Source organism: Euphorbia lathyris, chromosome 5 (genome assembly GCF_963576675.1).
Source record: "Euphorbia lathyris chromosome 5, ddEupLath1.1, whole genome shotgun sequence".
Classification (NCBI taxonomy): Eukaryota; Viridiplantae; Streptophyta; class Magnoliopsida; order Malpighiales; family Euphorbiaceae; genus Euphorbia; species Euphorbia lathyris.
In genome coordinates, this window is record NC_088914.1 from 63,223,931 (window position 1) to 63,248,354 (window position 24,424).

Here is a 24,424-nt window from a genome sequence, read left to right on the forward strand (position 1 = left end):
TTTTATTTTCAAAAATTCAATTTTTTTTTAAATAGCCTTAATAAACATCTGCAATGATTTTCCTATCTTCAGCTAGGAGTGAGCAAAACCGAACTAAGAACCAAAAATCGAAAAAACTAAATTAACCAAACCGAACCAAAATGTAATTCGGTTTTGTTTGGTTCTATTTTGTTAGCATTTTCGGTTTTTGGTTCGGTTTGGATATAAACCAAAAAAACCAAAAACCGAATTACTCTATTTTATTTTACAGATTTTAAAAATTGGCCAACCCAAAAATCTGATTGTACATGTCACGTCCGTGTCTAATAATTATTGAGTTTGTGAAGTTAATTTGGTATTATAGGAAAAATTTGGAGTTACTTTGATGGTTTTAGGTATAAATTAAATATTTAGAGTTAGTTTTAAAAGATTATAGAAAGACGAAGGACCAAACCTGATATTTTCATATTTGAGATATATAAATCTCAGTTCAGGCCGCGTGATCATCTTCTTTATATATATCATCTTCTTTCTTTTCATTTTCATTTTCTTTTTCTTTTCTATTCATTATCAGTTTTCTCTCGACCGTTTCTCCACTGTTTCTTTGATTTACGGATATTCGACCGTTCGAATTATTTGAAATTTAAAGTATAGCATCCTTATGCATAGATCTAAGTTCTAGCCGAAGAGTTTTTGAGTTTCGGCAATGTTTGGAGGGAAATGGCTTAGATAGAGTTGAGAGGCGAATTGAACGGGTTTGTGGTTTTCAATTAATAAGTAACTATCAACTATATTGTGAGTTTGATGTATATAAATATATATATAATCACAGAATTTACAGAAATTGATATTTCAGGGTTTCTACGGGTATTTTGTAAACTTGGGGTTTTCCACGATTTTGCTTTTTATTATGAAATTACGGTTCAAATGGAGCTATTGACTATGCTTCTATGTGAATTTCAGATTTTACTTGATTATGTTGATTTAAGGCTTAATTTGGTTGATTTATTTTGGTTTCAATATATATCTATATTGAACAAAATGAATTTGATGATTTCTTACGAATTGTTTTTGGATTGAGAAATCTGTTGCGGTTATTGTTGTTATTATTTTGGATTGAAGTCCAAATATGATTTTTATGATACAAAAGGGCTATTTGAAGCCAAATGATTTTTGGCTATTAAATAGTTTGGAATTTGATTGTGAAAGGTTATTTGATCACGTTATGATTTTATGATTTTATGATTTTATATCCATCGAGAGTTATCCGGAACGGTGGTTTTATATTTGAAGACCATGTTCAGTGAGGAACATGGCCTGTGTACACAGTGTGAAGACCTATTGGGTATGGCAGCGAAGTGTTGGGTAAGACTATATGGGATAGGCAATGTTAAGAGACGTCTCGATTATATATGTGGTTATGGATTGATACTTAAGGGGAGAAACTCGAGGATGGATACAATGTTTTAAGTTCATTTGGATTATGTTTTACGTTATGATTGATTTTGATATAAGGATATCACGTTTGATTGATTACGATTTGGTTTGATAAAACGCTTATTTGATTATAATATTTTATAAGGTTTTGAACTCAAGAATCGATACAAGATTATATATTTTTGGTTTTTGGTTTAACACCTTGATCCTATTATGAACTTTAGTTTTTGAGTATATTTTATAACGTTTTGATTAAATCTCTTTCTAAAGGTATATATGTAGTTATGTTAAGAAAAACTGATTTTTATAGCTGATAGTTTCTTACTGAAATTTTTGTCTCACGTTTTTAAATGTTTTAATGTTTTTAGGTGAGAAAGTACAAGATAGAGAGAAGGTTACCGACCAATTAGTCGAGAATCAGAAGTTGTTGCTTATTATTAGAATTATGGTTAGAACTTTGGTATTTCAATTGTAATATAATATGATATTATGATATTGGGATAAATTGGAGACTCCTAAGTGTTGATTACAATCTTTCGATTTCACGCTCGATGCCGATTGAGGTCGTCTAGGGTCGGGTGTGACAGTACATATTCTAGAAACTGAAAACCGAAAAAACCAAATTAAAAAAACCGAACCAAAATGTAATTCGGTTTGGTTCGGTTCTAATTTGTTAGCATTTTCGGTTTTTGGTTTGGTTCGGTTTGGATATAAACCGAAAAAAAACAAAAACCGAATTACTCTATTTTATTTTACAGATTTTAGAAATTGGCCAACCCAAAGAAAATGAAATTTGATTTTGATGTATATATGTGTTCGTATATATTGAATCCAGGGTGATTTTAATAAAAATTAGATCATATTTATTAAAAAAATATATATTTTCATATAATAATAAAACATCAAAATATTTTGACTTAATTTTGGGGTTAGGTTATACTTACTTTGTTTTTGACATAATAAATATAATAAAAATAATTTAATTAGATATTGTATCATAATAATAAAAAAAAATTGGATCCCTAAAGACTCTTAAACCATTAGATTTTAAATATTTATTCGATAAGTTAACATTTCACTTAATTGTTTACCGAATAAATAAAAATAATAATTTAGTTAGATATAATAATAATAATAATAATAATAATAATAATAATAATAATAATAATAATAATAATAAATTGGGACGTTTAAATTTGGAGGGTCTATGTAGATGAGCTCTTTGTACTCCTTCTACGCCCTTGATTAAATCTAGAGTAGACTTTTAAAATAAAACTTTCATCGAAGAGAAGCAAATGAAATGCTTTCATAAAAATTCTCGTAGAATAAAAAATGAAGTTTTCATCTGTACATGACAGATTGTAAATTAATAATTACATTCGCTCTTAAAAAAATCCCAATTATTTCAAACTTTATATTTTTTGTATCATATTACCGGCGGGGTCGTGTACATAAAAAGACACCTCTAAGTTTAATCTTATTTCAAAACATCGGATGAAGCTTATTATTTCAGACCCAATAACATTAAAAGCCCCGCACAAATGGGCCCCTGACTCTCAAAAGCTCATCTAGCAAAGAGGCTTATACGACTCACCAACCTTCATTCTGCCAACTCACTTAGGGGCAGTAAGGTAATTTCATCATTTACGACCCTTTATAAAAAAAATTTAACTTTTTCTCTTTTTAGGACACATTTACACCCCCTCATAGTACTTTTTCCTTACAATCTTACTGAATTTGACATGAGAATGTACCTAGAGGGCCTACCCTGACACAGGTCAACCACTAAAGACTAAGTCAATGATCGAGTCCTTGGGTCGGAACCAACATTTGGTGCGGTGAGCATGGATCCTACTTAACAAACTTCAAACCTATTCTTTCAGCTCGACTGTCGAAAAATCCTTTTGCAAAAGGTCCTCGCATCGCAGGACATGACAGGAAAGTCGGTCAAAGTTCTTGATAGGGATCTAGGAAACACCCTAAGCGGCCTCGACCCATGTCAGTCAAACGAGATAGTAGTCTCTAAAGTGGGACCAACAACAACCTCAATGGTGAACATATTAGGGCCAATGTTGGACCCAACCCTAAGGAAACCCCAATGGTAAAGCTTTCAAGAGCCACAATATAACAAGCAAAACTGACAAACCCATGACAAATGAGTACTAGGAAGGTATGTTCCAAAGGTTTCTCGATAAAAGAGTCCTCGAAGGTATGATAGGATATCAAATACCTTCCTATACTCATTTGCCCCAAAGAATAATACACTTTGTTCCCGTCACATTGGAAGACACCTCAACTACCCTATTATAAGGGACCCCAACGAACATTGTGTTGCCTTAATGAACATGATGAATCTATACGCACAGGAAGATATTTTCATGTGCAATATATTCCCCACACTTTGATATGAACATCACAAGAGTGGTATAATGAAGTACTAATAGGGTCGATCAACACTTTCAAGCACTTGAAAGGCCTCTTTGTAGCCCAGTTTGTCGGAGCAGTAAAAGCTAGAACAATCAACACTAATCTACACTATATATGTTAAAGGAGTATTGATCTCCTATGTGACTACTTAACTATATTCACAAGATGGCCTCTTCCATGAAATTTCTAAACTTGGAGGTCGCCACCAATGCCTGAGCAAACGGCAGCAACTGTGAACTCATGCGACAAAAATGCTACACTGACCCTCCTCCCAATTTTTAAGAATTAATGGCTATGGTCGAGAGCTTTATCAGATACGACGACAATAAACGTCCTACAAACTATATGGAGAGTGACAAGGATAAAGCTCAAAAAGAATCATAGATGAAGGAAAAAAGAGAGGAAGTCAAAGGTGGAAAAGACATCATCGAGCACAAAAGAGATAGTAGGGGTTCCGATCGATGATGATGACAGTCAAAGACCATTCAGAAAAGATGATAGGAAGTATGAAAGCTCAAACATAAGGGTTGTAAACAAAGCTGAGAGGCACCACCTCGACAAGCCCAAAATGTGAGTCAAAAGTCTAAGCACACCCAGCCAAGTAGGGATACCCCTCAGGACAAGTATTACAAGTTCCATGAGAAATAGGGACATTCAATTAACGAGTGCAACCATTTCAGTAAGGAAGTGGAGCGACTCCTTAACCAGGGCCCTACCCCTACGAGAGAAATCCAAACAGAATGAGGAACCTCGAGGATGGGGAAGTTCAGACTGGAGGGGAAACAGCTCTAAATTTCCAAGACACCAAGGCGAGATACAAGTGATACGACAATGGATCCCGACTAATGTTAAAGCATGCTTGAGCAAACAAGAAAAAGGTAACAAGGGATAAAATTTCTCTATTCAGCCACTCTTTTTAGCTCCTCGGCATGAGACCCTGGTTGTCTCCACAATCATCAAGTATCATAATTCAAAGGATCATGATTGACACAGACAACTATGTAAACTAGCTAACTACATAAGTACTCAAGCAATTGAAAATATATATCTCATAAGTACTTGTGCAGAACTGTGTACCCACTTGTCGGACTCTCCGACATCGAGGTCCATGTCGTGGGAAAGATAGAACTTCATATTGTCTTTAAAAACCTCAAGTGTAAATGAGAAGTCAAAGTCGAGTTCGTAGTGACAAACATCACACTAGACTACAACGCCCTCATAGGCATGCCATTGCTAGCCAAGGTTGACACACCCATCATAATAGCAAGAGATAAGAGGGAAGCCTAAAAATTGTATTACCCATCACTAGCCCCCAGGACAGGCCTTGCCAATTCAGCCATGGCAGGCCCTAAACAAGATGAGGGGCTACGATCCGCAGCCGTTATATGGTATAAAAACATTCCAAATCAGGTATGGTCAACAACTGAAAATGGGCAAGCAGTTGTCTGCTTCCTGGAAAGAAGCCCCACAATCAACCCTATGAAGGTTCAATAACAATGTTATCAAAACCGGACCGGACATCAAACCGGATTGGTGACTGGGTCACGAGTCACTTGGTCGGACCGGATGGCTCGGATTGGTCGAATCGGATGACGTAATAAATAAATAAATAAATAATATGTCAACCGCATCCCTGAGCTGAATACCGAATGAATTTCTACTAGGAAGAAAGCTAAGTCCAAGGCTAAAAAAGATGGGGCAGACACCCACTCTAAGGAGTGGGGCAGTTCTTCACTACCTTAATGATCATTCTATACTGGAACTACATGGGTATTAATAACCCGGGTACTCAGAGGGCTCTGAAACTCATTTGCTCTGTTAATCTTCCAGATCTGGTATGTATTTCTGAACCTATGGTTGATCTGGATAGGATTCATTCTTCTTTCTGGAACTCTATTGGCTTACAGTTTGTTGCTGGGAATCCTTGTAACTCTATTTGAATTTTTTGTAAAACCGGTACTGTTCATCTTTGCTCTCTGATTCTTTGTCATGATCAGCACCTCTCGATCAATTATGGTAGTGCCACAGTTTATTCTCAGCTTTTTTTCGTCTATGGTAGTAATTATTTTGGCAAAAGACGTATGCTCTGGGATTCTCTTAGTGTTGTTATGGGCAGTCAGAAAAAACTGGTTATCGGTGATTTCAATGCAGTTATCGGTGCTCACGAAAAGACGGGTCGTAGTCCTTCTGCCATTAGTTGTAGGGACTTTCACGGCTTTATTAATAATAACGGCCTTGCGGAAGTTGATAGCTCTGGTATGCAATTTACTTGGTCTAATGGTCGTATTGGACCGAAACATATTGAATGTAAGCTTGACAGGGTCCTTGTATCTGATGATTTTGTTGATTCCTGGGATTCAATCGGCTGTTCTGTCCTTCCTCGCCATCAGTCTGATCACAGTCCTTTACTTTTGGTTTGCAAAAATGGCTTGGCTAGGCAGACCCGCTTCCGTTTCCTCACTATGTGGACTACATATGATTCGTTAAGGGGTTTGATCACCGATCATTGGAGTAACAGCCATGTTTCTCTTCCTCCGGCTCAGCTTCTATGTCATAAACTTAAATCTTTGAAGCCTAAACTGCGTTTATGGAACAGAGAAGTGTTTGGTAGGGTTGAAGCAAATATTGCTGCTGCTCAGTCCAGGTTAGCTGAAATTCAAAGAGACATCTCAGTGTAGGGTATGAATGAGAACTGGCGACTGATTGAGGCAGAAGCTCAGAGCGAGATTGATCTTCAGCTTCATCGGCAAGAATTGCTACTCCGAGATAAAAGCAGAGAGAAATGGCTTGAGGCGGGGGATCGGAACTCCAATTTTTTTCACCGTTCGGCAAAAGGTCGGAAAATTCAATCATCAATGGATTCTCTGCTCATTAAAGGAATTTTGATTGATGATGAGAATACCATTTCTCAGCATGTTGTAGAATACTTCTCCACTCTTTTTACTAGCAGCAGGCTAGCTATTGACCATGATTCAATTTCTGCAGTTATTCCGGATTCGGTCAATTTGGCGGACAATGATAACCTCACGCGGCGGCCAGCGCCTGATGAGATCCGTGCTGTGGTCTTCAGTCTTAGCCGTGATAGCTCTCCGGGTCCTGATGGATATGGGGGGTTTTTCTACCAACACTTTTGGGATGTAATTGGTTCAGATGTCTGTAAGATGGTGCAGAGCTTCTTTGATACCGGTTATATGCTTCCAGGTATGAATTCTAGTATTATGACTCTTCTTCCCAAAGTTGCTGAAGCTAATAAAATTCAACATTTTCGACCTATCGCCATGAGCAATTTTAGCTATAAGATCATTTCAAAGATCCTTGCTGATAGGCTGGCGCCTGTCACCACGCGCATTGTTTCGGATAATCAATTCGGTTTTATTGCTGGCAGAAGCATTCATCATTGCATTGTTGCGGCCTCGGAAGGGGTAAATATGTTGAACAAGAATTGCTTTGGCGGAAATATGGCTTTGAAGATTGATATCAGGAAAGCTTTTAACACCGTTGATTGGAATTTTCTTCTGGCTGTTCTTGAATCTTTTGGGTTTTCTTTGCAATTTAGAAGCTGGATTTTGGAAATGCTTCGGTCTGCTCGTATGTCAATTGCTTTTAGAGGAGGTAGTAAGGGCTACTTTGGCTGCTCATGTGTGGTTCGGCAAGGGGATCCTCTTTCTCCAATACTATTTGGTATTGCAGAAGACTTCTTTAGTCGTTGGCTGGCCAAGTTGGTGGGTGAAGGCAAATTTCAACCCATGGTTTATCACAACACTACTCCTTTTCCTTCTCACCTTTTATATGCAGATGCTATGTTAATCTTCGGCAGGGCTACTCTAAAAAAATATGAAGTGTGTCAGGGAACTTTTCAACTTTTATGCAGCTACATCGGGTCAGACGGTTAAGTGGGATAAATCTGCAATTTATTTTGGGAACAGTATTGCCATTCAGCGCAGGAATCGGCTCATCAATATTCTGGGTATTCGTGTTGCTCGACTGCCGTTTAATTATCTTGGGGTGCCAATTTTTTAGGGGGCGCCAAAGGCTCATTATCTACAGCCGCTTATGGATCGTTTTCTTGCTAAATTTAGTCTCTAGAAGGGGCGGTCGCTCTCGTTAGCGGGAAGGCTAACTCTGATAAAATCTGCATTAACGGGCGGTCTTATTCACTCACTTATGATTTACAAATGGCCTTCCTCTCTCACCTCTAAGATTGTTAAAGCGCTCAGAAACTTTCTTTGGACTGGGGACAAGGATCAGAGAAAGCTTCTCACTGTTAAATGGAAGAAGTGTTGTGAATCGTATGAATTCGAGGGGCTTGGTATCAATGATATCGGTCTGTTCAACAACTCTCTTCTTGGCAAGTTCAGCTGGGATTTGATTAAAACAAATGGTTTTATCCCTTCTTTGCTGCGAAATCGTTTCCTTTATCACCCCGGTATGCCCAAGCGCTATATTTCAAACTCTTCGGTTTGGGTTTCTGTTCGAACAATTTATGAGCAGATTAATTTGGAAGTGAGCTGGTGGTTTGGAGACAATTCTGATTTGAATTCCTGGACGGACTCTTGGATTGCCCCGACGGTTGCAAATCAGCTTGGCATCTCGGCAAATATACAGCGCAAGCTTTATGATCCGCTTCACTTCTTTCGCGATGATGATTCCTGGACTAATATACATCGCCTTCCTGGTCCTGTCCAATTGAACATCCAGAGGGTTTCTGGCAGCCGGGACGGAAACGATACTTGTGTGTGGAAGCCGGCTATATCAGGTATGTATACTGCCAAAGGGTTTTATAGCTCATTCTGCAACAGCACTCCAGTTGAGTGGAGCAAATTCCTCTGGAATGCCTTTGTGCCGCCTAGACGGTCTGTCACCTGCTGGTTAGTGATTCATAAGAAAATTGCGGTGCAAACCAATTTACAGGTATGTGGTTTTTCACTTGCTTCGAGATGTGAGCTGTGTAAATGTCATATTGAATCAATTGATCATCTTTTCGTCACGTGCCCAGTGTCGAATAGTCTATGGAATGTTGTCTTCTCTGTTTTCGGCATTCACCGTAGTAGTATTCTGATCTTTGGGAGTCTTTTCCGGGATATTAGAACTGTTCATTTACATATCTCTATGAGAAAAGGGTGGAATTTGGCTGCTATAACTTCTGTTTGGTACATTTGGTACATCAGAAATATGGCTATTTTTGAAAATGATCTCCCTTCAATCCAATTCCTGCAAAATCGCCTTCATTTTTACATTCAGGATCCTAAATGGATTGTCAATTTGCCGAGCCGTGTTAGGCCTTCGTCGGACCCTATCATTGTTCGTTGGTGCCCACCACCGTCGAACTGGATAAAAGTTAATACCGACGGTGCGGCGGACGGTGCGGCGGGTATCACCGGGGCTGGTGGGATTTTCAGAAACTCTCGTGGGTTTGTTATTGGCTGCTATGCTATTAACCTCTCTAGTTCCTATGCGCATATTGCTGAGCTATCTGCCATTATTTTCGCAATAGAATCTGCATGGGAACGGGGGTGGCACAATCGTTGGATTGAATCGGACTCCGCATATGCGGTGGATATGCTAAACGGAAAGATCTCTATGGCTCCCTAGAAAATTAGACAGGATTGGCTCCAGTGTCTATCTAGGATCTCGAATATGAATTACAGAATCTCTCATATCTATCGAGAGGGTAATCAGGCGGCGGATCAGCTTGCTCATTTTGGCAAATCTGCTTCGGCTATTACGTGGTGGCATTCGACTCCTCATTTTTGTCAATCGTCTGTTTTTGACGACCTTTGTAATGTTGTCCATATTCGGTTTCCTTAATTTCGCTGTTTTGAACCTTTTTCCTTTTTCTTTCTCTCCCTTTGTAATTTTTCTTTTTTTATTAATAATATTTCGGGTTGATTTGGTGTGTTAGGGGTGCCAACCTAGTTGAGATGTCTAGCCACTTAATCGCGTCCCAATCTTTCATGCAAAAAAAATATATAATTAATTTAAAATTATTTTTATAAATTATATATATCCAAAACAAATTATAAACAACTTTTGGTCTGTTATTTTTTGTCAACTTGAGACTTAAATATATAACGGATAAATAGAATTTAGAATAACTTGAAATATGTAAACGTATTCTATGAAATGTGGTCTTTTTAACGATATATTATAAACTCAAAACGGACAAGTGAAGCTCGGTCTCCTTTTACTAGATTTTATCTCGTTTTCTTTTTTAAATTTTCCATTAATTTTTTTTTCCTTAAATTGTATTTTCCTTTCTTTCCATTAAAATTTTATTTTTCTTTTTCTTTCCATTAATTTTTTTTCCTTTTTTTTTCCTTAAATTGTATTTTCCTTTTTATGGATATTTCCCCTTTATCAAAGTATAATTCTAGGACATGTGGTTTCAGCTAGAGGCATTGAGGTAGATAAAGCAAAAATTGATGTAATTCAGTCTTTACCTTACCCCGGAAGTGTCCGGGAGGTCCGTTCTTTTCTTGGCCATGCATGTTTTTACCGGCGTTTCATTAAAGATTTCTCCAAGGTAACACAACCCATGTGCAAATTGCTGCAAAAAGAGGTGGCGTTTGAGTTCGATCAGACTTATAAGAACGCCTTTGATGAACTGAAAGATAAGCTAGTGTCGGCACCTATCATCCAACCACCAAATTAGAATTATCCCTTCGAGATTATGTGCGACGCTAGCAATTACGCAATCGGTGTTGTTCTAGGACAAAGGGTGGACAACCTACCTCACGTTATATATTATGCGTCGAGAACGCTTGACAACGCCCAAAGCAATTATTCGACCACTGAAAGAGAACTTTTAGCTATTGTATTTGCTTTAGAAAAATTTCATTCCTATTTGCTTGGCACTAAAGTTATTGTGTTTTCTGACCATGCAGCATTGCGGTATCTATTGAAAAAGAAAGACGCGAAACCCCGCCTAATTCGGTGGATACTTCTGTTACAGGAGTTCGACCTTGAAATACGTGATAAAAAAGGGTCTGAAAACTTAGTGGCGGATCACCTTAGCCGACTTCTCTCACTGGATAATGACAATGAAGAGCTCAAAGACGAATTTCCCGATGAACACTTGTTTAGCATTAATACAATTGCTCCTTGGTATGCTGACTTGGTAAATTACATGGTTGCAGGCGTAATGCTGGAAGAGCTCACTCGGAACGAAAGAAATAAGTTGAGAAAGGAAGCCAAATATTACATCTGGTATGAGCCGTATTTGTGGAAACATTGTTCTGATCAGATGATTCGACGATGCATCCCAGAAATCGAAATCGAGTCCATACTTCAGTTCAAGCACTCAGGTTCGTGTGGTGGTCACTTCGAACCAAGTCGAACAGCACGCAAAGTACTCGAATGTGGTTTGTTTTGGCCCAACATCTTTCGCGATTCATACTTATTTTGCAAATCTTGTGCCAATTGTCAGGGAACGGGAAATTTAAGCCACCGGAATCAAATGCCACTTACGTCGATTTTGACTTGAGAAATCTTCGACGTATGGGGCATTGATTTTATGGGGCCATTCCCAAATTCTTTTGGTTATCTTTATATTTTATTGGCAGTGGATTATGTTTCGAAATGGGTGGAGGCGATTGCCACCAAGTCTGATGATGTTCAAACAGTTGTCAAGTTTTTGCAGGGAAACATATTTTGCAGGTTTGGCATGCCCCGAGTATTAATCAGTGACAGAGGGACTCATTTTTGCAATCGGGTAATGATATCCCTTCTTAAAAAGTATGGAGTCAATCATCGTATGTCCACAGCTTATCACTCACAGACCAATGGTTAGGCTAAAGTTTCGAACCGAGAGATTAAGTCTATCCTAGAGAAAACGGTGAATTTCACAAGAAAAGATTGGAGCGTCAAACTCGAAGACGCCCTATGGGCATACAGAACAGCGTACAAAACCCCAATTGGGATGTCTCCCTACCGAATGGTTTACGGCAAACCATGTCATCTCCCCATGGAACTGGAGCATAGGGCATTTTGGGCAGTAAAAAAATGTAATATGGCCTATGATGAAGCAGGGGAAGAGAGAAAATTACAGCTACAAGAGTTGGAAGAGCTGAGAGGCGAAGCCTATGAAAGTTCAAGTATCTATAAACAGAAGTCCAAAAATTACCACGACAGCCTACTCACGCGGAAGCAATTCCAAGTCGGGCAAAAAGTCCTTTTGTACCATTCTCGACTCAAGATATTTGCAGGCAAATTAAGGACCAAATGGATTGGTCCTTTCGTGATAAAACAGGTATTCTTACATGATGCAGTCGAAATAAAAAGCTTGAAGGACGACAAATGTTTCAAGGTAAATGGGCATCGCCTAAAGCCATTCTACGAAGGATTCCAAGCCTAGGGGACCGATGAAGTTTGCTTTGAAGTTTCCAAAGATTGAGCACTGAAGTTCAGTTACGTCTAGCCTCAGACGAAAAATAGCAGCGCTACAGGGAGGCAGCCCTAAGCCTAGTCTTGCCCAAGACTAGCCACTCTTTTCATATCAGCTTTTCTTACTGTTTTTATTCTTTAACTAATTTAACTCACTTCATCCCTACCCTAGATGATTTCTGGGTTTCATTTTGTTAATTGCAGGTATAGGCAATGGTTTTTATGGAGTTGGGCTAAGAAGCTAAATGAGATAAGAATAATGGGCCTAAAATAGGTTAAAAATTTAAATGAAAGGTAAAAAAATGCATCTTTTTACCCCACTTTAAGTTTAAACACAATTTAAAACCCTTTACCCTTAAACCTCTCCCTCTTCATCGAGCATTTACCCAAAAAACCAAAAACCTTTCATCTCCCTCAAGCTTCCATGGACGGCTACTTCAGCGACATTCCCATGCGGAGCCGCTACCACTCACCGCCTTCTCCTCCCCGCCAGTACCGCACCGACGCAGACTCCCCTTCACCTCCGACGAACCTTCGTCGATACTCAAGGAAGGAGAAAGGGAAGGCACCGATGGCGGACCGAACTCCTTCACCAAAGGAACTCTCCGACTCTCCATACCGTTTCCACTCTCCCTCCGCCTCTGAAATAGCCGTGATGTTGGTGCGGATTCAGGAGACCGATTCCGCCGGCGAGATACCACTGGTAGACCACCAATCGCCGCCCCCTGCAGGTTCGGCAACTTCACCACCACTGGCGGACCACCAATCGCCGCCCCATGCTGGTTCAAACTCTCCGCTACCTACGGCGAGCAACCACTCACCATTTCCAGCAGGTTCGGCACCTTCACCACCTCCTACAGGTCTGACGCCCTCACCTCAGGTATCTGACCACCGCTCTCCACCACCAAAGACTCGGAGAAAGAGAAAGCCCCCGCCGCCTAAGAGACCGACCCCATCTCGGAAGTCCCAGTGACTTGCCCCTCCTCCCAAACAGACCATCTCTCTTGAACTCTCCGGGCCAAGCTCCACTGACTCCATAGAGACCGATTCCAGCTCGCACAACAACTCGTTCGAGCAAGCAGAATCGGAGGCCTCAGAAACTTACAGTGAACAACCTGAGCAGGCCGCAGCTCCAACTTGCTCCACACGACCAAGGAAAACGACCCGGGCTCGCTTAGAGAAAGAACCGCAACGATCCAAGCCCATAGTCGTCGACACCGAGCTGACTTTCGACTTGCATGTGCACCAACAGAGGTACAATTCCTTAAAACTCAAAACTTTTGTTGAGGGTCGTTATTTGCATGAGGCTATATTGGTTGCCTTAAATATTAAGTCTGATGTGCATGATTTGATGGATAATATTGGGTGGAAGCCATTTTTGCAGTTGAATTACCCTGTTTATAATTGTCTGATGCATGAGTTTTTCAGTAAGTTTACTGTGGATAAAAAGAAAATGAAGCGAACACAGGCTTCGTGAATTCAATTTCAGTTAAATGATAAAAAGTTTAACTTGTCTGTTGCTGAATTTAATGTAGCTTTAGGTTTGTTTGATAAAGAATTTTGCTATACTGATGCCTATTCTAATATGTTGTGTGATTATCCTGCTGAGTTTAATGTTGTGAGCGTTTATTCTGAGTTTACTGGTTTAGCAGACACTGTTTTTAGCCCCTCAAAATCTAAGGCGAACTTAATTTTAAGTGAACCTCTCCGTTTCATGCATAGATTTTTGGTTATTAACTACTCGACCAGGAATGAGGACCCGACTGTTGTGTCTAAACAGGAATTGTTTTTCCTATGGTGCATGGTGACTGAGAGACAAGTCAATTTAGGCTATTGGCTAGCCTTGAAATTTTCTGAAATGATGAAAAAGGTAGCTAAATTTCACTTAGGGCATATCATCACATGCTTAGCAGTTAACTTATGTGAACTTGATGTAAATGAATGCCCTTTGTATGTTGCTTGTCGTATGCTCCCTTTTGATTTAAATTTGTTAAAAGCCATGAAGCTAATCCGGACCGAGGAAGGAGGTTCTGTTTCTTTTATCCCTGCAGGCGACTTACCCCCCCACGCAGGTCAGATTCCCAAAAATTTTGCATCTTCAGCCTCACCTCCTCCAGAACAGGGAGAAACTTCAGCTCTCAACCGGAACTCTGATGACCCCACCGAGCAACTAGCTTCCTTGGCTGCCGTTGTTGGCACAATGGCAGAGACAATTCAGAAAATATACCAGAACCAGGCAGCCTATTTCAAGGAGGTTGGATTCACACCTCCGCATCCCTTCGCTCATTGATTCAGTTGGATTCACTCTTCCACAGGGCAGTTATTCTTATCATTTCTCCTTTTTTTCTACTGCTCTTAGTTCTTCATCGAGACGATGCATTATAATAGTGGGGGAGGGACAATTGAGTCTTACAGGAAGGGTTTGATAGGTGTTAGGATTTTGTTTTTGTTTTTGCTTGAGTTTTGTGAATTTTGTGTGCTAAATGCTAAACTTGTGCAATTTTTTGTTTTTGACTAAGTGTGAGGTGCCCACCAATTTTGTTTATAACTATAGTTTTTGACTAAGTGTGAGGTGGGCGCTCAAATGCATGTTCCTAAGTGTCATTGTGGTCTTTATTCCACACTTGGAATTGTTGACAACCGAAGCTAGTCTAGTACGTAGACCCGCTCGTTTTATGAAAATTCACAACCTTTGATTTGAAAAGATCCGGGATCAGTAGATAACCCATCCTGCTTTGTTAAATTGTTTAATTGATTATGAAGTCTTTCAACCCGGACTCGAAAAACGTTTTGAAACTTTTACCACCATTTTTACCCCAATTTTTGGAAAGGTTTTGAGCCAAATTGCAAGAACAAAAACATTACACTTTGTTCTATTTTTCTAAGTGTTGTCCAATTCTAGTTTTGAATTCTAGAACTTGCCATGTTATGCATTTAGAGACCACATTGATGAATCCAAGCACTAACCATGATAAGGGTAGTAGGTTTTCTTTCTTTCAGCCACTTCAACTAAACTTTGAACCCTTAGTCTTGCCCAAGACTAACGACGAAAAAGACAGAACCAGCCCTTAGTTAGCCACCTTTGAGCCCTACTTCCCATTTCTTGACACAACCCCTGTTTTAAGTCCCTTGGCCATGGACATTTTAACCATCAGAGTCTGTATATTCTTTGTTGATTTAGTTAATGTTCACAAAAAGACCACGATACAAGGATTAAATTAATAGTCCTTTGATTACAATTGGATTGTGCTTCAAAAATCCACAAATGGACATTATCCTATGAAATAATAGTCCCCTTGTTCTGGTCTGAAGAATTATGTTTCTATTTCCAAAAAAAAAGTATGTTCATAGTTGCTTCTGAAGATAAAAGTCTTATGTTTGATTTCCATTTTTGGCCACTTTGTGGAGTAGAATGTATGTTGTCACTACTCTCGTTTCCCCTTTTCTCCTCCTTTCCTTTCCAAACCTCTTCCCTAACCCATGTTACACCCTGTTTTAAGACCCTTTGATTTAGTGTCTTGGAATCATACTAAGTGGTGGAGATTTGATATATTGGCAAGCTTATGGTAATTTCATTCTAGGGTTGCGATTTGAGCGATTCCCTAAAAAAATCATTGCCTAAACACTTGAGCGATATGAGAGAAATCCGGCGAGAGTGGTACATTTTTCAAACTATTTTCCTTAAAGGGTTGATTGATTTATTCTTTGTCATACATGAAGCAAGCATGCTTAGGATAACGAAAGTCCATTTCTACTTAATTTGATGGTTTGTGATCTTCATAACGCTAGGGGGGCTTGGAAAGATTAGTAAGGTCGTCTCATTTGAAAAGGGGGATATTGGCTTAAACATAGACATGCTTAGGGACAAGCATTTGGCAAGTGTGAGGTAATTTGATAAGTGTCCAAAATGGCAAGTTTACTAGGCCCTTTTTATGGATATTTCCCCTTTATTTGTATCATTTTGGGCCTTTTTACTTGTTTTATTGCATAAGTGCTTTCAGGGATCAAATTGGAGAAAAGAAGGCTTGGAAGGCTGTTTTGGACCCTTTTTCACTCAAAGTTCAGTTTTGCGATCGCCACTAGTTTAGTGTTGGCCAAAACTAAGGGGGGTCGACTTACTCAAATCGCCAAGTCAGCAGAATCAGAAACTAACTTATCTCCACAGTCTCAACAACATGTTTTGAACGAAGGAAATCCCTGAATATGAAGGAACTCAGAAGATTGAAGATTTTTGTAATCAACACTATGAAGGAACTCCACCATTGTTTTCTGGATTTACTTTTGATTTTGACAATTTTATATTCACTGTTAGGGTTTTGTAGGTTTCAGCATTATTTTCATATTACTTTACATTCACCATTTTCGCCTTTGTAAGCTATCATAGTCGATTCATGACTATGCGTAGCTAATTTCCTCATTCGATTAAGGGGTTAATCAAAGGCTAGCATTATTTCCAATTGTGAGATTGTTGTTATTACTTTCAGTAATCTAATTTTATTTGATCTGTTCACATATTTATTAATTTACAAAATCAGACCTTCAATGAAAGTTAAGGCCATAGTTCGGTCGGGCTTCAGCTTTTTCATTTATTGAAACAACGTTAGGCCATAGGATTTGTAATCATCCGAAATCCTAACTATGTTCAAGCGCATAAACGTGTGACTTGGTTTAAATCGAAATTGCTAAGAATTCGGTTAACTTAGATTGGGTCCTTCTAATCCCTAATGCTTTCGGCAGATTAAATTCTAAGCGCTAAGCTAGAACTATCTGGCCGAATAGGGGCTTGTCTTTAGGTGCTCTAGGATTTGCTTTACAATTAAGGAAGGATTAGGTCGGGAATGAATAAGGAACGACTATAACCAATCCAGATCATATTAATTATGATATCATCTCACTTTCAATGATCAACAAGGAAATAATTGTTATGCCTGCGAATATCCCTTGATCGATATTCTCTCATATAGTAATCACCAAGTTTAATTTCATTTCAATTTCACGGAGCTTATTTCAAGTTAACAACCAAACAATCATTCCCCCACCCCCTCAATTTACATTAATTAGATTTAGTTATATACATATTGAATCAGTATTAATCCTTCGGGTACGATCTTTACTTACCATTTCTACAAACTAGTATTTCGGTCTGTAACAATTATTTATCTGGTGGATTCGACACCCATCACATTGCATAAAGTAAAAAGGTTGAATGGGAAGTTGATCGCACTAGGAGGATCATATCCTACTCAGTCCAAAAATGCATTATTTTCTACAAACAACTCTATGGTGTTGTGTTGGCTTATATTAATCGAAATAAGGTAAAAACGCAAAATAAATAGGAGCAAAGAGTGAAAGAAGCACCCAGAAGAAGAATAATGAAAGAAAGGTTGAATGGGAAGTTGATCGCACTAGGAGTAATCATATCCTACTAAGTCCAAAAATGCATCATTTTCTACAAACAACTCTATGGTGTTGTGTTGGCTTATATTAATCGAAATAAGGTAAAAACGCAAAATAAATAGGAGCAAAGAGTGAAAGAAGCACCCAGAAGAAAATAAAACCACTTACATGATTGTGCAAGTAAGAACGTTGTCGTCATCGAAGATCGCAAGAAAAAGGAGTATTTCACCGAAAATCGCCTGAGAAGAAGAATAATGAAAGAAAGGAAGCACAAATAGACTTCCCACCATGTTGTTTAAGTCCCTTTTAAAAGAGAAGGGACACGACACATCAAAAACTGGAAAATTTCAATGATGTGTCGTAATCTGATTGGTCTGAGGAAGCGTGCCTGACAGAGAACAATAAATGCTTAGCATGTCTAAGAGGTGAACAGCACACCTATAATGTGTAGGGAGGGCTTCTGATAACATCCATATTCGAAAAAGATGTCATCAATCGTCAGCAGATAGGCAAATACACAGAAGGCAGGAAATGTAAGACATTCAAATCTACATGAGACCCATAGTCTTAAGAGATTCGCCAAAACATATGTACGTCCAGAAATATTGACCAAATGATTCACCAGAAGACGCTGAAAAGAAGGAACATATGTAAATTGCCACGTCAGTATACCTCCTCAACGGTTATGCAGAATCCAAAAGAAGTCGATATTCCTTCTAGAGTGGAGAATAATGACAATTAATAAGAATAATGGCAATTAATGAGAGTAATAATGAAATGATCCCATTAAACCTAATTAAGGTAAGAACGTTTCAGAAAGAAGTATCTCCTAAGTACTTTTCAATACCAATTATTATCATATGTCATTACTAACTTTATTATTGGAGTTGTCACGATCGAACCCAACATCGTAGCTGGGAGACGGAAAACAAAGGAAGTGTTGTGATCAATCTTTAAAAAAACTAGCCCTAATGCTCCTCCAGCCTCTTTAACTTGTCCAAATTGGTCATTTTATCCCTCAAACTCATCGAATGTCCTATTTATCCCCTTAACTCTATAAAAGTGGTATTTCTCACACCATTAACTTGTCCAAATTGGTCATTTTACCCCTCCCAACTCATCAAATGTCCTATTTTATCCCTTAACTCTATAAAAGTGATATTTCTCACCCCTTATGATCCTATTTACCACTTAAGTCCATGAAAGTGGTATTTTTTATCCCTTTATAGTGCAAAATTAGTAGGACTTATTCAAATGAGTTTGAAAATATATTTTTTTAATATCAATTTTTTATTTTGTTTTAATTTGATAATTATATTGATCCTTCATGTGTTTATTATAATAATATTGTATTACAATAATTAGATAATCAAATTTTAACTAGCTAAAAAAATTTAAAAGAGAAAGAATTATTAAGATACAAATAACAATAACATTAATATAAACAAATTAAAGACATCATAGGGAGGGATAAGGTACCAAAATATGTTTATGGATTTTGGAGAAGTATCAATTTAGATTCCACACACAAAATAGCACAAATATAGGTTTAACGTTTAAAAATGGTATCAATTTAGGTCTCGATAACGGATTATAAAGGTGTGAGAAATACCACTTTTATGGAGTTAAAAGGGTAAATATGACATTCTATGAATTGGTGGGGTAAATGGACAAGTTGAGGAGGTGAGAAATACCACTTTTATGGAGTTAATGAGGTAAATAGAACATTCGATGAGTTAGAGGGGTAAAATAACCAATTTGGACAAGTTAAATGGCTGAGAGAGCATTAGGGAAAAAAAAACTACTCCCTCCATTCTCTTTTTTTTTTTTTTTTGATAGTGCTCCCTCCATTCTCAAATAAGTGTCGTTTTAGATAATTATTTTTGTTCTTTTTTAAGTGTCGTTTTCGTTTTTCAATAAAATTTAGTATAGTTTTTTGTCTAAGCATTTAAATTGTGTCTTGATTTATGTGTTTTTTAAGCTTTCAAAGTTTTTTCTCCAACCATTATAGGAGAAGATTTTTATTTAGTTAATCCATGTAAATTTATTAATTTAAGTGCATATTAATTGTGTTTCTTAATTGTGAGCTGCTATATACCGCATCCAAATTCCGTTCACTGTCCATTTGTGACATATTTGCCCTCCTCACTTTTTGAAACAAGAAAGTGGAATTTTCTCAAATCCTCTCTACCTTCTTTGCATTTTCTCTCCAAAATCATAAACCCGAACAACAATAATTAAAATTATGAAAATAATTGATATGTGACAATCCAAACCTCGAAAATGGATGATTACGAGTCGGAAACATTAAGATTTATATTTTTTTATCAAAGAACTCATGAAAATAATACATATTTTTCATGACGATTTTGCATTTTTTGTCACAAAAAATAGGAAAATTTTTAATTTTTCGTCACAAAAAATTGAATGATTTAGTATTTTTCGTCACTAAAAATTTTACGATTTTGTATATTTCAAAATTTGGCCTAAACGGATGCGTCATACCCGGGAACGGATGCGGCGTACCACCCGACCCATGGTGGAACAGATGCCGCATCTGGTCCCACCATGGCGGGAACGGATGCCGCGTACCATCCGACCCATGGCGTGAACGGATGCCGCGTACCACCCGACCCATGGCGGGAACGGATGCCGCATCCGTTCCGACCATGGGTCGGATGATATGCCACATCCATTTAGGCTAAATTTTAAATTTTCTCTCAAAATTTTTTTTTCTCAATTTTGATAAAATTTTTATGTCAGGGCAAAATTGTCCAATGGGGGCGGTGATAGGGAATTTAGGTGCGGTATATGGCCAGGGCAAAATTGTCCAATGGGGGCGGTGATAGGAAATTTAGGTACGGTATATAGCAATACATTTCTTAATTTGTGTAAAAAACTCTAAAATGACAAATGACACTTATTTGAGAACGGAGGGAGTATATAGTTTGTGAATTCACTGTACCAATCTGTTTTTGTGATCAACATGTATCTAGTCTTTAAACAAATTGTGGTTTTGATGAATGTAACAACCCATTTACTTTGAAAAATATTAGATCTACCATGACAAGTTAACTAGGGCATTATTTGACACAAATCAAATTCTTGTTCGTCCTTTTCCTATCCTGACAAACAAACACGGCCTAAACATTCCTAAAAAACCCTCAAAATTTAATTAATTAATTAATACAATTAAAAACGAGTGCAAAAAATCATTAATTAATCGCAGGAATCACATACTAAACGCGCATTAAGATCACTTTGCACCGACATCGTCATGATTACAGATCAGAAATCCTTCAACACTTTCCTGACCTGTTCAAGGGTCACAAACAGCACAATCGTGAACGGACCTTGCCTTGATATCGTCGGTATAAATCCCTTATAAAGCGCTAACGGCCCCTCCGCTTTCACCGTTTTCAAAGCGCAATCCAACGCACCTGAATACGGCGACACTCCTCCGGCTTCCACCTTCATATTCATCACTCTCGTCTTTATCACATCCACCGGATTCGAAACAACCGCCGCCACGAATCCCGCCGCGAAACTCGCCGTCACATGCGTCCCAAGCCCGTCCTTCATCCACCTCTTTTCCAGAATCATTTCCTTAAATTGATCATACGATGCTAATTGCGATGCTGTAACCAGCATAGCGCGGTTCACCGTAAGCGATGAGCCGCGCCACAGGCTAGTAACACCTTCTTGCTTTGCCATACGAGTAATAGCATCGACGACGCTTTTGTAATTCCGTCGCTCAGCTGGAGGAAGACGCCCGTCCGCCTGCATCCGTACCATTGCAACGTCGGCCGGATTACCAACAGCAGCTCCGATCCCACCGGCGATAAGTCCGGCACCGATCTTGCTTGCTAGAGGCATGGTTTTGGTTTTAGGATCGGTCCATTTTTGTTTGAAGATATCGTAGAGGCCCATCCGAGTGGTTGAATAGAGAGTCTGGCGGAGGACGGTAGCGGAGACACCGGAGAAAAGAGCGGCAGCACCTTCTTTCTGGACAAGTTTGACACCGAGACTGACAAGGCCGACACGAGGTGGTGGAGGCAGCGGTTGTTGAGGCACGTGAATGGTGGCCCCAGGATGGAAAGCGAGAGCAGGACGGAGCGTTTGGACAGATGCGGGATTAGGCGCGTGAGATTCCCCTTGGAGTTGCATGCGAACCTTGAGCAGATCAAGAGGATGTGTGGAGCAACCAGCAATAATTGAAGCTACGCCTCCTTCGAAAAAACCTTTGAAACCCATTTTTGGGGTAGAATTGTAATATTTGGGGGGCGGCGGGGGGATTGAAGGAGGGGAAGATTAATGGGTGAAAAGAAATAAAGAAAGGGAGCTAGGGTTCATCTCACTGGAGACCAGGAGATGGGAATGAAGAGCGAAGGCAATGGAGGAAGAATGAGGAACGTTGGACCTCTGAGACATAAGATGGAATAAAAAAAATGGAGAGAATAAACGGAAATGTGGGAGGGACGAATGGTAGAGAAACGGAATTTATAGTGGATGGTGGGATGGATGCTGATTAGAAATATCTTCCTTTCTTCCTTTTCTCAATCGAATTGAATTGTTTTACTTTTACGCGGCTAATGGGCCTAGAAACATTTCTAACCTGCCAAGTCGCAAGTGGTGGCTTATGCCTGGCACATGACAATTTCAGTACTATGTGGGGGTAAATTATAACTATGGCCCACTACTCAAGTTTATTTATTTTCATGAAATATAAATATAAAAATTATTCAACTTAGATTAACACTTTAAAAATTTAAAAATAACCGGTTAACTATATTAGAATAAAAACTAGTTTTTGACTCGTGCGATGCACGGATTCATCTTAATATATAAATATTAATAAAAATATAATTTAATAATTATAATTTAAATTTTGTATAACTCTTAGATATAGTACGAATAAAATAATCTTTTTATAAATAAATATAATAATATAACTAAAGTTAATATATTATATTTTTTTATCAGTAAAAAAGGAGGAAGTGACACCTCAGCTCCATCGCTACTGTTTTATATTATATATAATATATAGATATACAGAGAATTAGAGAGATTTTAGGGATTAATTTAAATTATGTAGAACTCTTAGATATAGTACGGATAAAATAATCTTTTTATAAATAAATATAATAATATAACTAAAGTTAGTATATTATAATTTATATTATATTTTTTTATCAATAAAAAAGGAGGAAGTGACACCTCAGCTCCATCGTTACTGTTTTATATTATATATAGATATGCGGAGAATTAGAGAGATTTCAGGGATTAATTTAGATTATGTAGAACTTTTAGATATAGATATGCAGAGAATTAGAGAGATTTTAGGGATTAGTTTATATTCTATAGAACTTTTAGATATAGATATGCAGAGAATTATATAGATTTTAGAGATTAATTTAAATTCTGTAGAACTCTTAGATATAGTACGAATAAAATAATCTTTTTATAAATAAATATAATAATATAACTAAAGTTAATATATTATATTTTTTATCAGTAAAAAAAGGAGGAAGTGACACCTCAACTCCATCGTTACTATTTTATATTATATATAAATATGAAGAGAGTTACAGAGATTTTAGGGATTAATTTCAATTATGTAGAACTTTTAGATATAGATATGCAGAGAATTAGAGAGATTTTAGGGATTAATTTAAATTCTGTAGAACTCTTAAATATAGTACGGATAAAATAAAATTTTTATAAATAAATATAATAATATAACTAAAGTTAATATATTATATTTTATATTATATTTTTTATCAGTAAAAAAGGAGGAAATGACACCTCAGCTCAATCGTTACTGTTTTATATTATGTATAGATATGCAGAGAATTAGAGAGATTTCAGTGATTAATTTAGATTCTATAGAACTTTTAGATAAGATATGCAGAGAATTAGAGAGATTTTAGGGATTAATTTAAATTCTGTAGAACTCTTAGATATAGTACGAATAAAATAATCTTTTTATAAATAAATATAATAATATAATTAAAGTTAATATATTATATTTTTTATCAGTAAAAAATGAGGAAGTGACACCTCAGCTCCATCGTTACCGTTTTATATTATATATAGATAGATTAATTTAAATTCTGTAGAACTCTTAGATATAGTACGGATAAAATAAACTTTTTATAAATAAATATAATAATATAACTAAAGTTAATATATTATATTTTATATTATATTTTTTATCAGTAAAAAAGGAGGAAATGACACCTCAGCTCCATCGTTACTGTTTTATATTATGTATAGATATGCAGAGAATTAGAGAGATTTCAGTGATTAATTTAGATTCTATATAACTTTTAGATATAGATATGCAGAGAATTAGAGAGATTTTAGGGATTAATTTAAATTCTGTAGAACTCTTAGATATAGTACGAATAAAATAATCTTTTTATAAATAAATATAATAATATAATTAAAGTTAATATACTATATTTTTTATCAGTAAAAAATGAGGAAGTGACACCTCAGCTCCATCGTTACCGTTTTATATTATATATAGATAGATTAATTTAAATTCTGTAGAACTCTTAGATATAGTACGGATAAAATAAACTTTTTATAAATAAATATAATAATATAACTAAAGTTAATATATTATATTTTATATTATATTTTTTATCAGTAAAAAAAGAGGAAATGACACCTCAGCTCCATCGTTACTGTTTTATATTATGTATAGATATGCAGAGAATTAGAGAGATTTCAGTGATTAATTTAGATTCTATAGAACTTTTAGATATAGATATGCAGAGAATTAGAGAGATTTTAG

General features: G+C 37.3%; 1 protein-coding gene across 1 annotated transcript; it reads right to left on the reverse strand.

Moving 5' to 3' along the window:
- Positions 1–20,686: 20,686 nt before the first annotated feature.
- Positions 20,687–22,100, reverse strand: LOC136229191 (mitochondrial uncoupling protein 5). The gene has a single exon (XM_066017795.1). The coding sequence runs from the start codon at positions 21,874–21,876 to the stop codon at positions 20,911–20,913; it is 966 nt and encodes a 321-aa protein (XP_065873867.1). The 5' UTR covers positions 21,877–22,100; the 3' UTR covers positions 20,687–20,910.
- Between the last annotated feature and the right edge of the window lie 2,324 nt (positions 22,101–24,424).

What these genes read in the sequence shown, in the direction of transcription:
- LOC136229191 (XM_066017795.1), bottom strand. Translation starts at nt 21,876, where the DNA reads ATGGGTTTCAAAGGTTTTTTCGAAGGAGGCGTAGCTTCAATTATTGCT.